The sequence below is a fragment of the Pyxicephalus adspersus genome, chromosome 5 (genome assembly GCF_032062135.1).
Source record: "Pyxicephalus adspersus chromosome 5, UCB_Pads_2.0, whole genome shotgun sequence".
NCBI lineage: Eukaryota > Metazoa > Chordata > Amphibia > Anura > Pyxicephalidae > Pyxicephalus > Pyxicephalus adspersus.
The window spans coordinates 44,607,100-44,629,297 of record NC_092862.1 but is presented as its reverse complement, the minus strand read 5'-3'; the positions used below and the strand labels follow the sequence as shown (position 1 = coordinate 44,629,297).

Genomic DNA, 22,198 nt, shown 5'->3' with positions numbered 1-22,198 from the left:
GAGATAAATTATGGAATTGAGGGAAGTGAGGGAATTAGGTAAAGAAAGATAACTAAATGAGCTGGTGAGAAGAGAGAAGTGAAGGAATTGTGTGAAGAGAAGGAAATGAAGGAGTTGTCCGTAATAAAAGATGGAAGTGGGTGAATTATAGAAGTGAAGGAGTTGGCTGAGGTGTTTCGGTAAGGAGAAATAAGCGGCACTGGAGGAAGTTGCAGCCCATTCTGCAGGGACACCCAGTCCATGGGAGGAAGGATCATGTCATAGTGATCCCGCCCCTCTCCCACCAATAACAAGCGCTGCCTCGCCGCTCGTACGGCTGTGTGTGCACTCGTGTGCTTATGGAGCCGTCCTGACACGCTCCTTACCGGGCACTATGGCCGCAGCAACAAGCAGTAAAAGCAGCGGCAATGGCATCCTGATGATGGCATGCTCCATGCAGTCTCCCGCCCATAGCCTGGACCATGTCAGGAGGCAGCAGCTCATGGACCCCCGCAGAAGACAGGCTGCCCTCTCCTTTCTCACCAATATCTCCCTGGACGGGCGCCCCCTGCCGGTTAGTGGTGAATGTGAGGACGGGAATGCAGGTGCAGCAGGCAGGAAGGTGCAGGCGGCACTGCAGTGTGAGGAGCCCGGCACTCCGGTATCTGCTACCCCAATACCTGGCACTCCGGTGCGCCAGCTGCACAGCAAACCGACCCGGGCCTCCCCACAACTCAGAGCCGGGGTCCTGCGTGTGGACGAGGAACACGAGCTGTATGTGGCCAGGAACCAGCTGGCTGAAGCTGAGGATGCCTTTAGCATGCCGTTCACCCCAGTCAGTGCCATCCCCAGGGGCCGCCTGAACTCCTTCACCTATGGCATCCTGCCAGCTGCTTTCAGCAGGACAAGTGCTGTCCCGAGCTTCTCCAGCCCTGACCCCATGCAGGGGGTGCTGAGCAGCATTGACAACCAGAGATCCAGGTAAGGCAGAAGACTTCCATACAGCCCGGGGAATCCTGGGAGAGCAGCGATGCATTATGTATGACCAAGATTTCTATTCTGAATGCACATACAGCACTGAGATTTACTCATTCTTGCTGGGGTTGGCCATAGACAGTCAGATAAGAGTACCTGTCTATTGTCACATCTGCACCTATGCAGCTTGTACAGTGGACAGATATGGCGTGGACCTTGCATGGTAAATGTGGACCTTGCCTGGTCAGCATATTTTGCAGCCCTTTGTATAGAAGCAATAAGTAGAAATCAGAATAATAAATATAGAAAATCCCTTTATTCCATGGCTTCCGGACACTTCTGTAGATGCTGGTGATGTCACTTTGCCTTGCCGTATTTTGCCGGGAATGCTCCCCATCCCAAATCCCGCAAGAAGATGTTTAAGCCCCAATCAGAAGTTTATACTTTGGGAACCACAGTTTTCCCAGGATAGATCAGGAGGGCTGGCGGATGTCATACTTGTCTAGGTGACCACACCAGAAGACAGGGGTAAGGAAATTATTTTACTTGATTGCTTTCACTTGGGGATTCAAACAGGAACTTTAAGGTAAGGATAAAGGGTCCATTTTAATAAGTTTGTCTTGGAAGTGACATAGATGTGCACTTCCAATGGATGATAATTTTAAGAGGCTTTGAGCACCTGAAAAGAGGAGGAGAGGGAAATCAACACATCATACTGGCATGGAGCTCCAAAGTCAGGCAGGGCTGCTTGCTCTAACCTGGTCACCCTAATCACAGCGTGGTCACCAAACAAAGAAAAAAAAAGTGCCAGAAACATTTTTTTTTTGTTTTTTGGAGACAGATACATTTTACAGGTTTAGATATGTAACCTGGAGTTAAAGGACCAATGAGCCACACTCCCTTAATCCTCTCTGTAGAATACAAATTTCTGATTAGAGGGCAGTTTCGGGCAAGAGGATGCTGTACTGCCTACATTCAGCTCTTTGATGAAATGCTTGTTCTTATTTTGGAGAAGGGAATTGGGGTCGGTGTTGAGGAGCCACAAGAACTGGTGGCCAGTATAGATCTCATCATCGGAAGCCAGCAATCATCTGATCTAAGCTGTGTGTTGTGGTGTACAGGGGTGATGGGGGTGGAAAATGTTAAGGACATTGGTGCATGAATAGGGCATCTGTCCTTAAAATCTCTGATAATACTGATAAAACTATTGTGCATTATTTCATTCTAGAAATGACACAACAGCAAACAAATGCTGTATAATATATTTTTATTATTTATTTACTCTTGCTAGTAGACCTGCGCAATTATCAAACCCATCAGATATAGTAAAAATTACTGAGTGACTTTTCCAGTAGACTAATTGCCTCTCAGGTCAGAGTTTAAAGGGGTGGAACACAGGACATTTCATTCATTGACCGCAGGAAATGAATGATGATCATCTCATTCACTGACAATCAATGCTTTCTTCCTGCTTTTCAGAGTAGTGACCACTTACAGATTTAATGCAGTCAGCACACAGCACTTTAATTTACAATGTGTGTTAGTTTTACATGACTGTGCTCAGGACATTGTTTGCTTCAACAGAGTCAAATGCAGATCATTTGTATAGTACTGCTTATAATGGAAATACATTAAACTTTAAACCCAAATATTTCACATGTGAATAAGCGGTGTTAAGTCACTGAGAACTACAGACTACAAACTGTAGCTTGTGATTGGGTAACTCAGAGCAAAGATTATTAAAAGAATAAATTGTAAACAAATATATATCATTAAGGTTAGATTCGGGTGTGTGGACCAAGGAGAAATATTATGACTTAAATACGCCTTTTCAAAGAAAGCTGTTCTGGACACTGCAACCAATAATGAGCATTGTCCAGAATGTAACCCTTTATTCACATACATAATAAAAGCATAAGAGTAGATTCTCATATCCCTAAAAACTGCAATAATATATAAGTAGTACCACAATTGTATGCCATTCATTGATGTGAGAGCATGTTTTGTAGTAAAATAGTGGACATGGGTTGACAGAGGTCCCGGTACCCAGCGGCTGGAGATTTTGCAGGAATAAGTAGCCTGTGTATGTTTCATCTCCTTCATATGTGCTAACAGATTAAACGCTGGATCTTGGAACATGCCTGCTTCTGATGCTGAAATAGGTACTGCAAGCTGCTTACTTCCATTTGCATACAGAAAGTTCTGTGTAAACATGCCAGTTCTAAAAAATATTTTCACCTCAGTAGATGCATTCTTAAAGTACGATAACCTTAATATTCATAGCAAGGGTTAATTCGCACCATATAGTATGTGCAGAAGATTGCAAAGCCTAATTCTAGGAAGAAAAACTTTCCCTTGCAGTGGCACCCTCCAACAATACAAGGTTTAAATGATTGTTTAGGTATAAGGGTAATAAAAGAAACACTTTTACTTACCTTAGGCTCCTGCTCCCACAGGCTGCTTCTCCATGCAACCCATCCCACATTCTTTGAATAGGCACCAATGTTCTCCCCTACAATGCAGGAGCAAAGGACCTGCACTAAAGATGCCAGAAAGTCTGCCCAAAACCCTGTGCATCAAGGGAATAAAGGATGAGGTACGTAAATCCCACTGCAAGGGAAGTTTTATGTGCATATCCGAGTTTCAGCTAAAAAGAGTCCAGCTGGTATGTCCCTAATATAGGATTCCCAGCAGTGTACAATGCAGGGATTGGTTTTATGTAATGTACGACGCTGCGTAATATGTTGACACTATATAAATCCTGTTTATTAATAATAATAATAATAATGTAATACCCATATTTTCCTCTTTTCCTAGTCAGAAAGACAATGTTCAAGGATTAACAGGAGGGTAAAAAGACAGAAAAAGGTAACATTTAAAAGTGTGGTTAAAGTAAATCTAAATCAAAAACATTTTTTTGTATTTTGGATAGAGTATTGGAGGAACATCTTTGTCCCATCAAGGGGATCTCCCTTTCTTTCTGTATGTGAGATGAAATCTATATGAAATGATCGAAATCCAACTTTTAGACAGTTGTTACCAGAACAGGTATCACCATTATATTATCCTCTCTTTCTGTACCTGTGGTGACTCAAAATTTAGAATTTTCGACCACTTTTTGTCCCGGGTAATAGTTACTGGAATAAATATAGAAGTGAACGACCCCAACAAAGTAAAAAGAGTAAAGTAGGGATCTGACATGGCCCAAACCTTTTGCCATATGCAATACAAAAAAAGATATACATGCTAAGATACAGAACATTTAAATACACAGATTTTTTTCAATCCTTGCATAATTTCTTTTCTAGCATTTCAAAGTGGGGATCCTAAAACAGTTTAGGGACCTAAAAAACAAAAATTGTAAAATGCTTACATATTGTTTGTAAAATATAAAACAGATAATCTATTTCTGAATGTAATTTCTGTACCACTCACCTCACTTCTTTTGCTTGATCATCTTTGCACTCCTAAAACCATTTTCCTTTCAATGTTGGCTTCTACATCCAAACCATAACATTTGATCACCTGCATCTCTCTTCAGCCCTCCCTTTACTGCCAATTACCCCCCCCAACCTTTTACTGATCACCACCTCTGCCCTCTCCCTTCCCCACGTACCACTTCTCACCCTCTTTACTCCATACCCCACCACCATTAATCACCTATGTTACAATGCTAATCACCTATGTCCTTTCCCAACCTATGTTCCTCCACCCACAGTGGTTGGTAAGTTGGCAGGGAGTGAGGAATGCATGGGGTGGAAGAGAGGTAGAAGTTCCTTATTGATTACTGGAATCAAGACATTTTGCCAGTAAGCAAGTTAAACTGGGAATGTGTTCCTATTGGCTGCATATGTGGCTTGGGTTGCTGAGTATCCCAGCATCCTCGGGGCTGCCGGGACTGAATAAACTCCGGCAGGCATTCTTGACTTCTGCCATCCTGGCCTTCTCTGGCCTTTTCTGTGGGTGGATAGAGTCAAATCCACTTTCCACTATGGCTATGTGCATGAATGTTACAAAGTGCAGCATTCAGCAGCCTATTCATTTGAGTGTTGCTGTGTGAGTGCTACTCAGTCCTCACACACAGAACAGCTCCAGGTTGTGCCACTTCCACCTTTGCAACATCTGCAAAATACATCCCTTACTGTCCCCAGGGACTACTAAACTCCTGGTTCATGCTCTTATCATCGCTCTCCTGGACTACTGGAACCATATCATTACCATTTGGACACCAAATGACCAAAAGTTTGAATTGTTTGTTGTAAATCTATCCACAGCTATGATACATGACATGATACACAAATACACCCCTAGCTCTCCCCTTTACTACTCTAATACCCAACTGATTACGTCCTCACTTATAACCTCATTACAGAATTGGCTCAAAGAATTCTCTAGAGCTGACCCTACTCTGTGGAACTTCCTTCCTCAACCTTTTAGCTTACCAGAATGTTAGTGTGGGGTAACGGAAGCCTCTGCATATAGCAACTTATAATATTATTATTATTATTATTAAACAGGATTTATATGGCGCCAACATATTACGCAGTGCTGTACATTAAATAGGGGTTGCAAATGACAAATACAGACAGTGATACAGGAGGAGAGGACCCTCCAAAAGATAGAAGGCTAGGCAAGTTTGAAAAAAATGGGTTTTGAGTGCTCTTTTAAATGAGCAGAAAGTAGGAGCAAGCTGAATAGGACAAGGAAGACCATTCCACAGAGTTGGGGCAGCGCCAGGGAAGTCTTGTATCTGTGCGTCTGATGAGGTTGAGTGAGGAAGTCATTAGTAGGTCATTGGAGGAGCAGAGAGAGCGGCTGGGGAGTATTTTTTTTACCAGGTCAGAAATGTAAGTGGGACAATAACTGTGGAGGGATTTGAAGGCAAAGCACAGGAGCTTGAATTTGATTCTAAGGTGAAATGGTAGCCAGCGTGGAGATGCAGCGGAAGAGGAGCGGTGGGAAGGATGGATGAGTCTGGCTGCAGCATTCATGATAGATTGTAGAGGAGAGAGTCGGGTTAGTGGAATACCACAGAGGAGAAGGTTAAAGTAGTCCAGACGAGAGATGATTAGAGCATGTACAAAGAGTTTGGTGGTCTCGGGGGACAGGTAGGGGCGGATTTTGGAGATGTTGCGTAGGTGAAAGTGACAAGACCTGGAAATGTTCTAAATATGGGGGGTAAATGAGAGGGCTGAGTCAAAGGTGACACCAAAACAACGTGCCTGAGGGGAGGGACGAATAACAGTGTTGTTAAGTTAGAAATATTTCAGAGGGAGATTTGGAATTTGAGGGGGGATGATGATGAGTTCCGTTTTATCCAGTTTGAGTTTCAAAAATCGGTCAGACATCCATGATAAATTGGCCGACAGGCAGCATGGGACCTTATCCAGGACTGAGGGAGACAGGTCAGGGGTGGACAGATAGATTTGAGTGTCATTAGGATACAGATGGTACTGTAAGCCAAAGGGGGATATGAGACTACCGAGAGAGGAGGTGTATAGAGAAAAGAGAACCGGTCCAAGGACTGACCCTTGGGGAACACCAACAGGGAGGGGAGTGGGCGAGAAGGAGTTACCATTGATTACAACTTGAAAGGAGCGGTCAGACAGATAGGAAGCAAACCAAGAGAAAGCAGTGTCACTGATACCAATGAAGCGCATGATTTGTATTAGAAGGGGGTCATCAACAGTGTCAAAAGCAGAGGAAAGATCAAGGAAAAGGAGCAGGGAAAAGTTGCCTTGGGACTTAGCCCTGAGGAGATTATTAGCCACTTTAGTAAGGTCTGTTTCAGTGAAATGGGCAGCTCTAAAACCAGACTGAAGAGGGTCAAGAAGAGAATTGGTACTTAGGTAATCGGTGAGTCTTTTGTAGACAAGGCGTTCAAGAAGTTTGGAGAGATATGGGAGAAGGGAGATAGGACGTTAGTTAGGGGGTAGGGATGGGGTCCAGTGAGGGTTTCTTTAAAATAGGGAGAATTATGGCATGTTTGAAAGTTGAGGGGTATTTACCAGTACAAAGGGAGAGGTTGAATAGTTCGGTTAGGGCAGGGGCCAGGGTGGAGGGATGAGCACGAAGTAGATCAGAGGGAATTGGGTCAAGCGGCCAGGTAGTAGATGGAGATGATGAGAGAAGAGACTTCGTCCACAGTAACAGGGCTGAAGGAGGCCAATGATGATTTACAGATGGAAGGGGTGGATATGGTTGGAGTGGCTCGTGGGCAAGACATCATGTCTGATTTTGTCTATTTTATCCTTAAAGTAGGTGGCAATGTCTTGGGCAGAGAAGGTTGTTGGGGGGGGGGGGGGGAGCAGGTGTGAGGTTTAGGAGGGAGTCAATTGTAGAGAAGAGGTTGCGTGGGTTGAAAGCTTGAGAGGAAATGACTGCAGAGAAATAATTTTGCTTGGTGACTGTGAGCTCACTGTTAAAGTTTTGTAGCTTGGTCTTGTAGTCCATGAAGTCACAACTGAGGCCAGATTTTCTCCACTTACACTCAGCTGCACGAACAGACTTTTGTAGGTGTTTGGCGTGATTGTTGTGCCAGGGTCGGGGGTTGGCAGGGCGGGGGTATCGGAAGGTGGCAGGGGCAACTTTATCTGAAAGCCAAGGAAAAAGAGTGGTTTAACAGGGCAGAGTGGCAGCTTCATGGGGGAAGGTGATTTTGGAGAGGGGGTTAGGGACACAAGGAACCTTTTGAGAAAAGGTTGTGGTCAAGGTTACGGATATCTCTCTGACATTGACCAGGTCTGGGATGTGGCAAGGGGGGCAAGAGTTCAATAGGTTGAAGGTGATGAGGTTGTGATCAGAAAGGAGAAATGGTGAGTTGTCAAGGAGGGTGAAGTTGCAGAGTTTGGAAAATACCGGGTCTAAAGTGTGTCCGGCTATGTGTGTGGGGCCATTGATGTTCTGTGTGAGTCCAAATGAGGAGGGAAGGTTGGGCTCATCCATTGCAACAATAACGTCACCAAGGATGAGGGTGGGCAGGTCATGGGAAAAGAGTGTGTGGGAGCCAGATGCAAAGTTATCTAAAAATTGTGATACTTGGCCAGGGGGGCAGTAGACAACAGCAACAATGAGGGGTAAGAGGCTAAAGAGACGGACAGAGTGGACTTCAAAAGAGGTGAAAATGAGAGAGTGTGGAGTAGGAAGGACTCTGTATTTACAGTTAGGTGAGAGAAGGAGACCCACACCACCCCCTACTTTGTTGCCAGGTCTAGGGGTATGTGTAAAGTGCAGGCCTCCATAGGAGAAAGCAGCAGCAGAGGAAAGCCAAGTTTCAGTTAAAGCCCGAAAGTTCAGAGATTTAGAAAGGAGAAGGTTGTGTATAGAGATGAATTTATTGCCAAAAGATCGGGCATTCCATAGACTGCCAGAGAGAGAGGGTAAGAACTTATGGGTAGGGTGACTGGGGATGAGTTTCGGAGAAGGGAGAGTCTTGCTGAGAGTATATGGAAGGGGGCAGCTGTGTAGGGGACCAGGGTTGGGTGAGATGTCACCAGAAAGTATCAGTAGAGAAAAAAGGTGCAGGAGCACAGACAGAGTAATCAGGAGAGTGAAGAAGCAGAGAGACAATGAGTTATCAGACTGGGGAGGACAGGGAGTAGTGCCAACAAAGAGAGTGCAGGGTGAATAATACATTTCTACCGATAATTGCGAACCATATGCGTACATTAAACAATGTGGCAAACTGAAGTCCTGATCTGTTCAAATTCATGTGTCACTTATATACTTATATAGCCGACAAGGAACCTTCAAATCCCAGGTATTCTATTATGAAAACAGTTCATTCATACATGTTTGTTTTTTAGTTCTATGCCCTCCACCTTCAGAATTGGCCACTTTTAGGCCAAGAGTGAACCACAAATATGGGCAATTATGTTTGCCTAACAGAACAACCTATGTTTTCGGGATCAGTAATCACCTGCAGTAACATATTTGTACAGTTTACTTCCACAAAGCCCAGACTTTAAACATAATCAGTTATGCATATGTAGGTTCTGTCTGTAGTTGGTGGTTTGCACACAACAGCAGAGCCAACTGATTCTCCGTACCACTATGGGGAAAGGAATTGATTGAACTGGATCCCGCTATACTGTAGCAGAACCTGCTTTGAATGCAACGATATAGTCACTTCAAATATAATTACTCATCTATGACAGTCTGTATTAAATAGATGGGCTCATAGATTATTATTATTATTAATATTATTATTATTATATTATTAAACAGGTTTTATATAGTGCCAACATATTACACAGCGCTGTACATTATATAGGGGTAGCAAATGAGTTACGAATAGAGACTGTGACACAGGAGGAGAGGACCCTGCCCAGGAGAGTGTACGATCTAGGAGGTGGGGGAAGTAACACAAAATAAGAGGGGATAGATCACCCTACAAATATTTGCGTGACTCGCCTATCTGCGTTCCATAGCAGGGCACTGTTATCTTGATTGTCCATGCTGGGATGACATAACTCCCGCACAGACCTGGCGGAGTTCATTCATCCCTGGCACATGCTAGAAAAACGGGATTGCTGGGTTTCCCTAGCAACCAAAGATGATGCTCTGCGCATGCACATCTCGGTTTTGGGGCCAGAAACCAAGGGCGATCAGGCAGGTGAGACACATTATTGCAGAAAGAACATCACCTGTCAATAATGATCTCCCTGATCAGGGATTTTTACCTTGTGTAATTCTAATGTGGATCTACAAGTGTTTAAAGCAACCCTTGTGTCCAAAGGCAGATAATAAACTCTGGCCAATATTTATTTTGTGTATTGTTTTCTGTAGCTATATATGATGACAATATGTATTTGCTCCCATGCCACCCCACTCTATGTAAAAATGAGGATATACTCACCTAAATCTGCTCTATTGACTTCACTTCTTTGTGTAGGGGACCGCTGTAGTGTTTACTCCAATTTTTCTGCATATTGTAAGCCTTGCATTGGACTCTGCGCCTACTAAGAGCCTGAGTCATCAAATATTATCTAGCCTTTCCTCCCCGGCCTTACTGTGACTGCCCCAACCCTTTCATTAATTGGATTTCATTTACTCATGGATGCTTAGTATCACATATGGGTATTACAACATTGTCCTGTTTACAGGAAGCTATGTTCAATACTCTGCTAGCCCATCACATAAGCTTTAATCTGTCAAAAGGTTTTATGTAAAATTTTCATTAGTATGTTGTTGAGGAGGGAAAGGTGGAAATAGAAAAAGGCAAAATATAAGCAGATTGCCATTTAAAGGTAACTCTGTTTATATTTGTTTCCAGGTGCATCATAATAAAAAGGTGTTCAGTGTATTACAACCTATAGAAAAGCCTGTGTCCTGCCAGCATCTTCTTCCTTGTGGAGAAAGAGCTCCTATTATTTATTAAAGGTCTGACAGCCCTTCTGATGAGTGAGACTTATAGCTATGCAGTCTTTTAAGCTTATGATATCTTCATTCAGAGCGCTCGGGCTCTAGTTTTATCAGATCTCAATAATCACTAATTCCCCAAAACAAGGAGGGGTTCTACAGTGCAGAATACTTTTGTCTTTATGCACATGAAATGCATTTAGTTTATTTCAGCCTCATACAGAAAAGACTACAATGGGGGAAAAAAGCAGAACACATAATCCAGATTTCTTGTTCTAATGGATCTGGTTAGGATGATGGAACCAAGTTTACTCAGTAAAACATGTATTTACTTTCTGTTAGAGCAAACAAAACAAATGTCAGCACTTCACAATGCTGAATAGAATGTTATTTTACATGTTGTATCTGATGTATCCACGCGGGGGAGCAGTTGGTCTTTGAATTGGCTGCTGTAAGTAAATTGGGGAGATCCATCCCATTATTGCACACGTGCAGCAGGCATAAACAGGGGAAGGGAAGAGAGGAAGCATGTCATCTTGATCCCGCCCAGCACACAGCAATAACAAGCAGTGCTTTGCTGCTACTGCTACTGCTGTGTATGAGCTGCTGTTTGGTGTGTACTCTGTGCTGCTATGAAGCTGTCCTACAGCCTCCACTGATATCTCTCTACTATATATTATGGCTGCTGTCACTAGCAGTAAAAGCAACATCAATGGGATGACAGTGGGATCCATACAGTCTCCAGGTTCTTATAGCCTGGATCATATTAGGAGGCAGCAGCGCATGGATCCTCGCAGGAGACAGGCTGCCCTCTCTTTCCTTACCAACATCTCCTTGGATGGGCGACCCCTGCAGGCTAATGGGGTATCAAGGGAGGGTACTGCCTGTGCAGTAAGCAGGACTCAGCAGACCACTCATCTTGCAGAAAAGGATGCAATGCACAATACACCACTTAATGCAACAATGCCTGCAACTCCTCTACACCATGCACCACTCAGCAAGACAGGACTGACCTCTCCATCAGGACCCTTGCCCATTTCTGTGGGTGGGAGACGGGAGCTGATGGAACAAGAAATGCAGTTAAGGAAACATCAGTTAATTGAGTATAATGAAGAAGAGGAGGAGGATGCTTTCATAAGCAGTGTTCCAGCATCATCAGGAAGTGGAGCTCCTATCCCAGCACCTTGCATAGGTAGCAGAGGTCGTCTTAACTCCCTCACCTCTGCTATTTTACCAGCTGCTTTTTGCAGGACTTCAGCCACCCCAATCTTCAGCTGTAGTGACCAAATACAGAGCGGGACCAGCAGTGCCTTTGAAATCCAGAGGTCACGGTAAGGAAAGAAATCATATCCAACAATCTGTTATCCAGAAAGATGTGCAGACCACAAAGAGGGTAAAATTGTTGCTGCTTTTGTGTAAAATAAAAAAAGAAACAAAACCTGCTCAGTCACAAAGCATCCCTTTCACAGGTGCTGGAAGCAACAGTTCATAAATAATTTTCAGGATGCTATACTAGCAAGTGATGTCCTTTTAGGTATAATGCTTCAAATGATAAAAAGGGACCTCTACAATTCCAGAATCTTCAATATTCCTTAAAATATAGCCTCCAGTGTTACCATAGCAATGCTTTACTGTTTCTATAGCTGATAAAAAGCAAAATCTAGATAAACTCATATTGGTGTGCTTGTTGTTAAACGAATTATTACAAAATATAACATTGTTCTGTGACCATAAAATAATCTGCGACAACTCCACTATAAATTTGGTAATTTATAGTAGGCCCTGTCATGATTTCCTTTTAGTTATAACCGTATTGATAAATATTAAAATATCTATTACAAAAATCTTTTTGGGTCTTCTAAATGCTGTAAAGCTGTTATTTTATGTTATATTGGAAAAAAAAAAGGATTTTGGTAATTGCAGTTTAGTCTGATGCTTTAGAAGCTATAGATTTGTTACTTGCATTCTCAGCCAAGAGCTGTCAGTATACGCTGGCAGTTTGACAGTAACCAGCAATGCCAATATATTTTGGTATACCAAAGTGTTTCTGATGTAACCTGCAATGTATTGCAGCAATCACACCCATGAATTGCTTGCATACATAATAAACGTTCTCTTTTGGAATGTTCTATATACAGGAAGTACACATGCTGCACAATAGCAATTCAACCTTGTACCTGTTCTAATGTGTAAGCATGCAGCCTGTAGCTGAATTGTTTGCTTAGTATTCATGTGACTCTCTGTGTTCTCTTATGAAGCCAGTAATATCCTTTTATGACAGTTCAGAAATGGAATAATCTGCACTTTCTGCATTTTCTAGCCTCATTCTTATGAAAACTATTATGTGTGTAACAATTGTATGTTCTAGAATTGGAGGGAAATAACTGTAAATGTTTACTAATGCAAATAAGGCATTAATGATAATTAAATAAAAACCTGTGGCCAGCTCTCTTTAAGCCAGGTACACAAATGTGATAATTTTTGTTAGAAAACAAACGACTAACAACAGATCAACAATTATGCACGATTATTTTGAATGATCATATTGTGCACAATTCTGTACAATCTGTAACGATACCATCGTTCAAATATAATCCACCAACAATGTACACACGCTACATTCGATCGTTTGAACGATGCAGGAAGTGACATGTAAAGGAGAAAGTGTACTGCAGAACAATCCACAATCACTAAATGACTGTACACACAATAGAATGCGAACAATCTTCGCCCAATCAGATCTGCCCGGGCGGTTGTTCGTTTCCAGTGACATTCTTCGTTCATCGGTGTCGTTGTGCACTTTTTTGTTAACGGTTATTGGACCAACGGTCGTTAGTCGTTCGTTTCCAACAATAATTATTGCATGTGTGTACGCAGCTTTAGAGTTGAACAGGATAAGAAATTCTTCCCATGACACTGACTCTTTGGGCTAAATCCCTAAAAAACTTAATTTTTTTTTTTTAATCATAGTACTGCACATTAAGAATCACAACAGAATAAACATAACCACTGTAATATAATCTTACAAGTTGCATACAGAGTTACTGGGTTAGACCTGGGTCATTTAGAGTTGTCCTTGTTCAGGAACTGTACCAAGTACAATGCTGAGGTGAGTTTTTATGTGTCAAATCAGATGTTCAGTTCCCATTAGGGCACTTAGTGATTTGTGTGTTTCATACTCAAGCCATGTGGATAATAATTGGCTTCTCTGTGCAGTGGTTTGGATTTTGCAATGCAACATTCTTACCACAATCACACAAACTCCAGTGGATGATGTAAATAGCTCTATTATGGGCAGGGTAATTCAGTATTGCTTCATTCCTAAGATGTGTGTTCCATGTAGTTTATCCTCATGCATCTAAAATACCACCCATTACTGTGAACAGTGGTGTACACACTACAATCCTGAGGCATGTTACCATATGTACAAACAACTCTTAAATTCAGTGTTTTTCATTGGCTCCTTGGAAATGATGTCTTGCTCTAAAGAAGTGCTGGTTTTCTGTGCCCTAATGTAAATGGAACATATTTTTAACCCCTCTGACTGTGGATGTTCCTTTTTACTGAGCACTTGTCATTTTACTGTGTGTTTCATGTATAAGGTTATGAGTCTGATCTTGTAAATTGGCTTGCAAATTATTTAGTAATTTGTCTGAATTGGCTGCCAGTTTACTCTTTATTCTTAGACATAGTTACAAATAAACAAAGTTTCTCTGAACAATCAACTTCCTTATTTCAGTGTTTTAAAAATCCAGCACAATCTTCTACAATAAAACTGTGTATTGTATTTATTTATTGTGGCTTGCAGGGCATGCAGATGTAATTTAAGGCAATATGCAGCGGCACATTTAAAATTTTTGAGCTGAACTTTGTGTTATTTTTTTTTCTTTTTTTTTCTAAAATTTAAAAGCCTTAATATAGACAAAGCTCATGAAGCTACAATGTTGCATATTGTTACACAATGCCAAATTTAAATTCTGTATTAAAACTTAAGAAATCTAATGAAAGTCATACAATGTATAAAACATTGTTTTGTTACACTGGTCAAGTCCTGGATCATACTTGCAGTTCTCCGGAAGTGTTGGCATAACTAGATGAACTCTGGCGCTGGCTGTTTGAACACTTTTCAGCCGTACTTCACCTGTCTAGATTGATGAAATGCTTGGACATAGAAGTGTCTAACAGAAGCCAGACCCGTCTGGTGAAGTCATTGTTTTCTGTGAACAAAAAATCTTGTTTTTAGACAAGTTTAATATAGAGGGGCCAAGATTATGCCCAGAGAACGCGTGTAATGGATCACTAAAGTGATCCAGCCAATTGGAAGCTTTATAATAAGTGGTGCAATGTCCAAATTTGTTTGCAACTTTCAGTACAGACTTAACTCCAGCACAAAAGAAAATCTGTTTTTGGGAAGTGTTTACTCCTAAGCTTTTCATGGAAGCCTATTGCAATTGTTTACAAGCCCAGTTTTCTCCCAGTGCCTCTATTTGTTTTCTTTATGTTCAGTTATTTACCGTTTTATTTATGTGACAAAATGGGTTCTTTTTCTGCCTTCTGGAAGTGGGCAGTCCTGAATTCTGCAGAGAAGGGCATTCCCATAGTGACATGAGCATTGTTCTCTGCACCATTCTCCTGTGCACCCTGGTCTGGTGTGGTCCTGGTCATGGTCCTCATTTAACCCCAAAGGAGGCAGTGACAGTTAACAAGGAAGGACGGGGACTTTGGAGGTGGTGAGTGACAGTGCTGGAACATGAGTAAGAACATGGATACTTAATAAGTAAGTATTGCTTGCCCACTTTGTTTTCTTTCTATATAAATACAGGAGGATAGTTAGTAAAAAAAAAAAATAAAATTGGACATAGGCTTTTAGCTTATCAAGAGATATAGGACACAATTCACAGACTTCCTGAGAAAGCTGCCTTCTCAAGGATTCATAGGACTCCCATCCACGGTTCATAGCTAAATTGCATGCCTACATGTACACTGTGTGTGATTGTTCAGCACATAGAAAACCTTTCTGTAATTTCCTGTACTTGTACTTGTGCAGGGTTTGCAGCATGGTCAATTTTTTTAATCTGGGTGGAAAGAAATTGTAGGTGGGTGGCAGCCCCTGTAATGTGACCACCCAAAAACAGTGAAAAGTGCTGGGTGGTATGCCCGGCTAAAAGGGGCTAGGGAGAACACTGATGGTAGACCACCTTCAGTCTCCCCTTCATTGGACAATGCTATCGATTTTAAAGCTAGCTGCTTGCTGAGAGAAATAGCAGTGAGTGTGCAGCCGGGTGGCCTTCTAAAACTTCTTTATTTTTCATTCAGTAGTCTCTTGATGGATTTATTGGTAAACTGTATTGTTAGATTGTTCTGGAGAAAAGTGGCTGTGCAACTTATGCACATATTCAAGCTGAGCTGGTCCTGAGGCTTCGGTTGTGTAACTTTTGTCACTTGAGTTGTTGTTGATTTTTTTTTTTTAATCTTTATTTTTTAAATATTTAAACATACAGAATACCAGTAACAGAAAATTGAGTTGTTGCTGATCTGGAATGTCACCCCGTTGGATCTTCTGTGGGGACCAATATCTCAGCAGTGGTTCCATGTCTTGACATTACCTGGAATTCGCCAGAATGGCCTTTTCTTTATGGAGATAGCATCTCCATCATGTTTTCTTATTTATTTTAGCTTTTTTTTCAACTTACACAGAGTGATCCATTAGATATATTTGTTACTGTGCAACCTAAAATGTAGTGAGCTGCACTTTGAAGTATTCTCTTCTGGTCTGGGTAAGGGATGTAATAGGGGTCTTGAAATAGCAGCAGTTATGTTTGTCAGCCTTTATGATATATATTGAAATGCTCATATTTGAAATGCCTCATGTCCATTTAAAGGGTCCTTGCTGTTACAAATAATTTTGCCCACAAAGTTGAGAAAAAAACACCCTGCTTGGGTATCCACAGTCTGGCTGCAGCCATATTGCAATGTAAGCACAACACCAGAACTGAATGCTGTCAAAATCCTCTCTCTGATGTAGAAAATTTTAAACTTATGTTTTATTTTTTTCCTTTATACATTCTGTGTTTTCCTAGATAAATGTATAATGACAAAGGATTTCCAGAGCACTGTGGGTTAGCTAACAAGACAGCCCAGAAGTAGTTATTTTTACTACTATAGTTATAGTATATAGTTTATTATAGAGTTATAATATTACTCCATAAATGTGACTGTGAAAAGCTCCACTTGGCAAGTTGTATAAAGACTACATAGCGATATAAAAAAAAAAAAAATTACCTAAATTTTTACTACTTGTGATTGTTGATACAAGAATAAGATGCCCCATAACACTTTTTGTGAGCACTCACTGATCCTGTCTTTAGCTGCCATAATTGTGCAAGCACCTCTAACAAGAAATAATTTTTCACTTAACAACTGTGCTCGAATCCCATTATGTTCCACCAATTAGACCTAATTGTGCTATTGCTGGTGCAGAAAACACTGCTTCCCCAGACACGTAGAGAGTGTGTGAAGAATTAACTAATAAGATATTTAGTATTAACCTCCCAACCGCTAACCCCATACTTTTCTGTGCAAAAAATATTTGCAACTATCGATAACCCCGTACTTTTTCGTCTATATTAAAATCTCACTTACCTGGTCCCGCTGTGCTCATCCAGCGCCGGGTCCGTGTTCCAGCGTCGGGTCCGTCCTCCAGCGTCGATCTCCCTCTTCAGCGTCGGATGCCGTCTCCTATACCAGCGGGACCGGTAAGATGCCGGCCAGCATCCTGTGTTCCGCCGGCCGGCTTCTTACCTGGTCCCACTGATCGTCCAGCGTCGGGTGCTTCTAACACAAGAAGCCGGCCGGCGGAGGAAAAAAAAAGCCGACCGGCTTCTTGTGCGTGTGTGATGACGTCGGCGCGTGTGCGGGAAATTCAAATTCAAACTCATTCATTCATTTTGTATTGGATTGAATACAAAGTCCTGTATCCAATCCAATACAAAATAATTAAAAATAAATACAAAGTATGTATTTTGTATTGGATTGGATACAGGAGTTTGTATTCAATCCAATACATAATGAGAGTTTGAATTTTGTTCTCATTTTGTATTGGATTGAATACAAAGTCCTGTATCCAATCCAATCCAAAATAATAGAAAATATATTTATGTGGTTTTGTCTATAGGATAGGTATGTGACGTTGGACGGTTAGACACTAGGGAGGTGATTTAGAAAAATATATTACTATACAGTATACCGAATTATCGCATTTTCAGTATTTTTCATTTATTTATGTATTCTTGTTTAAGCTGATTTTTGTGTTTTTCCTTTAATTTTTTTTTTTTTTTTTTACATGATTGTGTGTTTCAAACATTTTTTATATTCATTATATCTACTAGACCCCTATTCGGATATATTTCTGTAAGTTACAGGTCTACAATTTAAAAAAAAAACCTGTAACGCTTTTGGTACAGAAATCTAGACCTCAGTGTAACGCTCAGGTGGTTAAATATTCAAATAGGGTGGACTCTGAAAACAAATTATTTATGGTGGGAGCTAATTTTTCATATTTGCAGTCCTCCCATCTTTAGGAAGTTTAATTTATAATTAAAGACCTAGATACATCTGCTTACAGAAGCTATAGGAATGTTATGGTTAAATGTGCAATGTGTTCTGAAATAAACCTGGCCTGTCCAGCATTACATGATTCTGGGTGTAATCGTTTTCATACAAAGTGCTGACACTCCTGTTTTTATGCCACACTTGTCACCTTTATATAGATCCTTGAAAAACCAGTCTGCCTAGTTGAGGAAATTGTCAGTCTTTTTAGACTCCTAAAGCTGTCAAAATTTATCATGACTTTTCCTTCCAATATGAACTACGCCACTTGGTAGAAAATTATCTGCTACTGATTTTCTAACCACGTCTGTTTTTATTTTATTTGTATAGATAAATCATCTTGAATCATAGCCGGTATTACAAAAAAAGTTAGTCAGTTCTGTGGTAAGAATTGCAAAAGCAATAGTTAGTATCAAAGAAATGTTTGAACAGTTAGTGGACATATTTCAATGGAAGATATCTGGCCACAATGTTTCTTTATAGAATTAATAGGGAAGTGTTTGAGTTAAGGAAAGTGCAATAATTGGTGTTCAACTGAGATAAATGTCTGCAGTAAGTGATGCAGAAATATGAAAAGTGTTTTGCTGGAAGTACCTTTTTTTTTTTTTTTTGTTTTTTTTTTAATGCACTGTAATGCAATTACATTTTTTACAGATTTCTGATATTGCACCGGCTCCTGTTGGACTACTAGTGGTCATCTCTAAACCAATGCTGCTCACCGTAGGCATTTCTATTTTTATAGCTATTCTGTTCCCTCCCACCTACGCATCCACTTAGAAAGCGAGCACTGTTTACACAAACTGCTAGTATGGCTTAACATATAAAGGGAGATTTCAGGTAGTTACTCTAAGTGAAGTCTAATGTCATTTCAGAATTTTTTGAAGGCCCTCTGTTTCGTATACATGTTCTTTAATCACACAAATAACTTAATTACAGTATGCTTTTTTTTTTTTTTTTGCTTTGACCTGCTTTTTGTCTTAGTTAGACATGATCTTGTGTTACTTGGTCACAAATGTACACCATTTTTTAACCACATATTTCTTTAGCATAGTATAACATTTTGCAAGATCACACAGCTACATTCAAAAGCCAGAGCAAACCAACACAAACCAATTTCATTTTTTAGTGAAGGAAGAGGAAATTATGGTGATTTACCAACGTGTGTTTCACAGCACAAAAATAATCATTATGATGATTTTGATTATGATTAGTTTTCCATTCTTCCACTGACATAGATACTCTACACAAGTTTTGCATACCATATGGGGAGCCCAATACTTATCTTTGGTCCCCCAGTTTAATACCAAAATATGGAAGATATGCTTGTTTCACAAGTTCTGTAATGTTTCTTTTCTGTTTTTGTTGAGAATAATCACCACAAATGTAGCAAAATACATTAGGGTCATTTAAACAACTTCTTCTTGAAGAACTCAAATTTCTGTAAAAAAAAAAAAAAAGTATGAATAAAAAGAAGACAAATGAAAGTTTCATGAAAATAATGCTACATTTAATATATAAAATGCAAAACATCGGTGTAAATAAAGATTGATAATTATATGCTGTATCACAAGAGCTAGAGCCAATTTAATGAAACTGATGCCATTTCTGGATTTAGCAGACCTGAAATACACTAAATATATTAAATCCTTGGCAAGTGAAAATTTTTTTTTTTTTGTTGAGCTGTGTCATAATTCTTATGGTTTAACAAATCTCAAAACAGAGGTCAGTAAAAGTGGGATAGCTTGTTCCTAAACATGGCTCAATGTGTCCCCTGTGTTTTTTTCACAGTTAAAGGTGCCATATAATTATGCACATAGCAGCAAATAAAATGAGGGGGGGGGGGGGCTAAGTGTAGGGACCCCAGCTAAATCAGTAGTATGGGGGGGGGGGGGGGGGGTTATTTATGTATACTAAGAAAGCTTTGTACAAGCAAACACAATTACTGCGTGTGTATATTTTCCAAAAATTCTGCTGTAGATAATCAACCCACTTTACATTGGTAAAGGGAGACCAGTCCCTGCTCTGTGTAAGTGTCAGATTCACTCTGCTAAGAGCCATAGAGAAGGAAAAATGATAACATTCTACTGGTTTGCATTGAGAAATTCATCATTTTTAATAGAACATGGGACTTTATAATGAAAGCAGGATGTAAGCTCCCCTAATGTCTAGTACTGATACTGGTTTATTGTATATAGCTTTTCAGAAAATATCATAGAAATGCACACTGAAAATAAAGGCATTACCTTTACCAGATAGTAGCCCTTTCAGCCTTTGTAAGTAATCATGTAGTTAACTTCTAATGCGAGCAAAATGCAAGGGCCTGGCCAAACTATCTAAATATTTCTTTCATGCCATTTTAAAGTGTGTGTTTGTGAAAACTACAGTCATAACTGTACTTCTTCAGCCATGCTCCACGTTTTACAGTGACCCCTTCCATGTCTTCTTATGTCTCCGTTTCCTTCAGTAATAATGTCACTAGAGATCTTTTTAAAGTCACTGACATGCTTTGTTCTCCAATATTTTGTGCCATTTAGATTTGGCTGTACTTCATGAAACATGGACAAGCACTGGCTATTGGATAAATAAATGTCTTTGTCTAGTTTTGGAAAGGAGACTAAGAGGATGAAGGATGGAATTCAGGACGAAGAATAATACGCTGGTCTGAGGTCTTAATTTCCATTTTTTTCTCCCATAACTCATTTGTGTGTCCAGTAGGTTTCACAGTCAGTTTTAAAACCTTTTTAGCTCCCTAAGGATAAACTTCGCAAATAATTTGTAGCATACAGTTTGACAATACACAAAAATATATATTCTTATATAAACTTAAGTTTCTATTCATTTGTGATGTACTGGAAATGTAAAGCTATGAGGCCATCTATCAGAAGGGCCTTGGCTGGTGCCATATTTGCCCATCCTCCAAGGAACCATACCAGTGTCGGGAACAGCTGTGATTGATTGTTATTATCGTGTCATTCTATAGCGGTAGTAAATGTTTGGTCTGTAGTGTTTACATAGCCTAAATCTGAACCTGGTGAGTGCACTACATAAAATCCGTTCATGCAGCCAGATATTGAAACCGTACCATATCAACCAAACCATGTCAGAGTAAAAATTTGTCTTGACCTAAATTACATTGAGTAAAATAAACTATAGTATGTTTTTTTTTTTTCTGATCCCAAGTGGAAGCCAAGGCATTGGATGAAAGTGCTAAAATAAATTATTTAAAGTAGGTAACTGATCCTTTCTATTTCAAAAGTTGCAGTCTGGTTGGAAGGAGTGCTGGAGACTCAAGTTTGTAATGTGTGATGTAGTCGCATTAAACCAGACTGAGATTTGTACAGCAAAGACAATACCAAGACAAGTGGAGGTACATTTCGGTCAATCAGCTTGTATGAATAGATGAAAATGAGAAAAGGTGCTGATGATGTTGCTGGAGGGTTCCTCCTATTGTATTGTCCTTTTTTACAAAAGTTACAAGTGCTGCCTGTTTGTGATGGAGCATCCATTAGGGGACAACATGTTGGTCCATTAGAATAGATGGTGGATGAAATGAACGGATGTTTTTGTTTTATGATTGCTAGAAATATCCTATTTTAATCCCATATCCAGCTTTAGTATCCCAATTGTGGTATTTTACTTACTATACTACAGATACGTGTACGCGCTGCACTTGGTCCAATTGTGTGGATGTTGGGTAAACAAAAAAAAAACTTGGGGTGAGGATACAAGTGAGGAAATGAATAAAAAGTTAACAGGAGTAGGGTGATGTAAGTAAATATACCTAACTTTTATTCTATCCCTACTATTGGGTGTCAAAAAGGGCTCAATGTTGCTTGTGTTCTTCAGAGTGATCTCTCTTAATCCTGTTATGTATGAATGATCACAACAAGGAATTAGTCTGATTTAAACAATCCTAAATAGCATTTCTGAATTTGAAGAAATTTTTCATTCAATTTTTTCTTCTGTTGGCATTCATTTCATTAACCATCGTTTTTATTGGGGAATAATGGTAGGATTCTAAACTAGTAGAAAAGTTTTGGCAGCCATGACATTTTTACTGCCGCTATCCGGCCTAGCCAGGACAGTGGAAGAGAAGACCAGGCTCGAAACAGGGATTGCAGGGAGCTGAGCAAAGAATGGTAATTGGCGGCATAAAATGTATGGTAGTTGCTAGAAATTTTAATTTCCAAATACATGATTGGGAGGATGACCAGGCAAAGAAAAAAGCAGATCTCAGGTGGCATTATATGCCACTATTTTCTCCATGTTCACCTGC

The 22,198-nt window shown here is 40.3% G+C and overlaps 1 protein-coding gene across 2 annotated transcripts in view; it reads left to right on the top strand.

Moving 5' to 3' along the window:
• The first annotated feature begins 285 nt into the window (after positions 1 to 285).
• Positions 286 to 22,198, top strand: part of CABLES1 (Cdk5 and Abl enzyme substrate 1) — a 58,064-nt gene continuing 36,151 nt past the window's right edge. The window contains exon 1 of one of the 2 annotated variants that reach the window (XM_072411322.1): positions 286 to 960. In XM_072411322.1, coding sequence (XP_072267423.1) covers positions 374 to 960 — 587 coding nt within the window. In that variant the 5' untranslated portion in view covers positions 286 to 373. Of the gene's footprint in view, positions 961 to 10,852; positions 11,646 to 22,198 lie in introns of those variants that run through there. The other variant, XM_072411320.1, reaches the window with a different exon arrangement.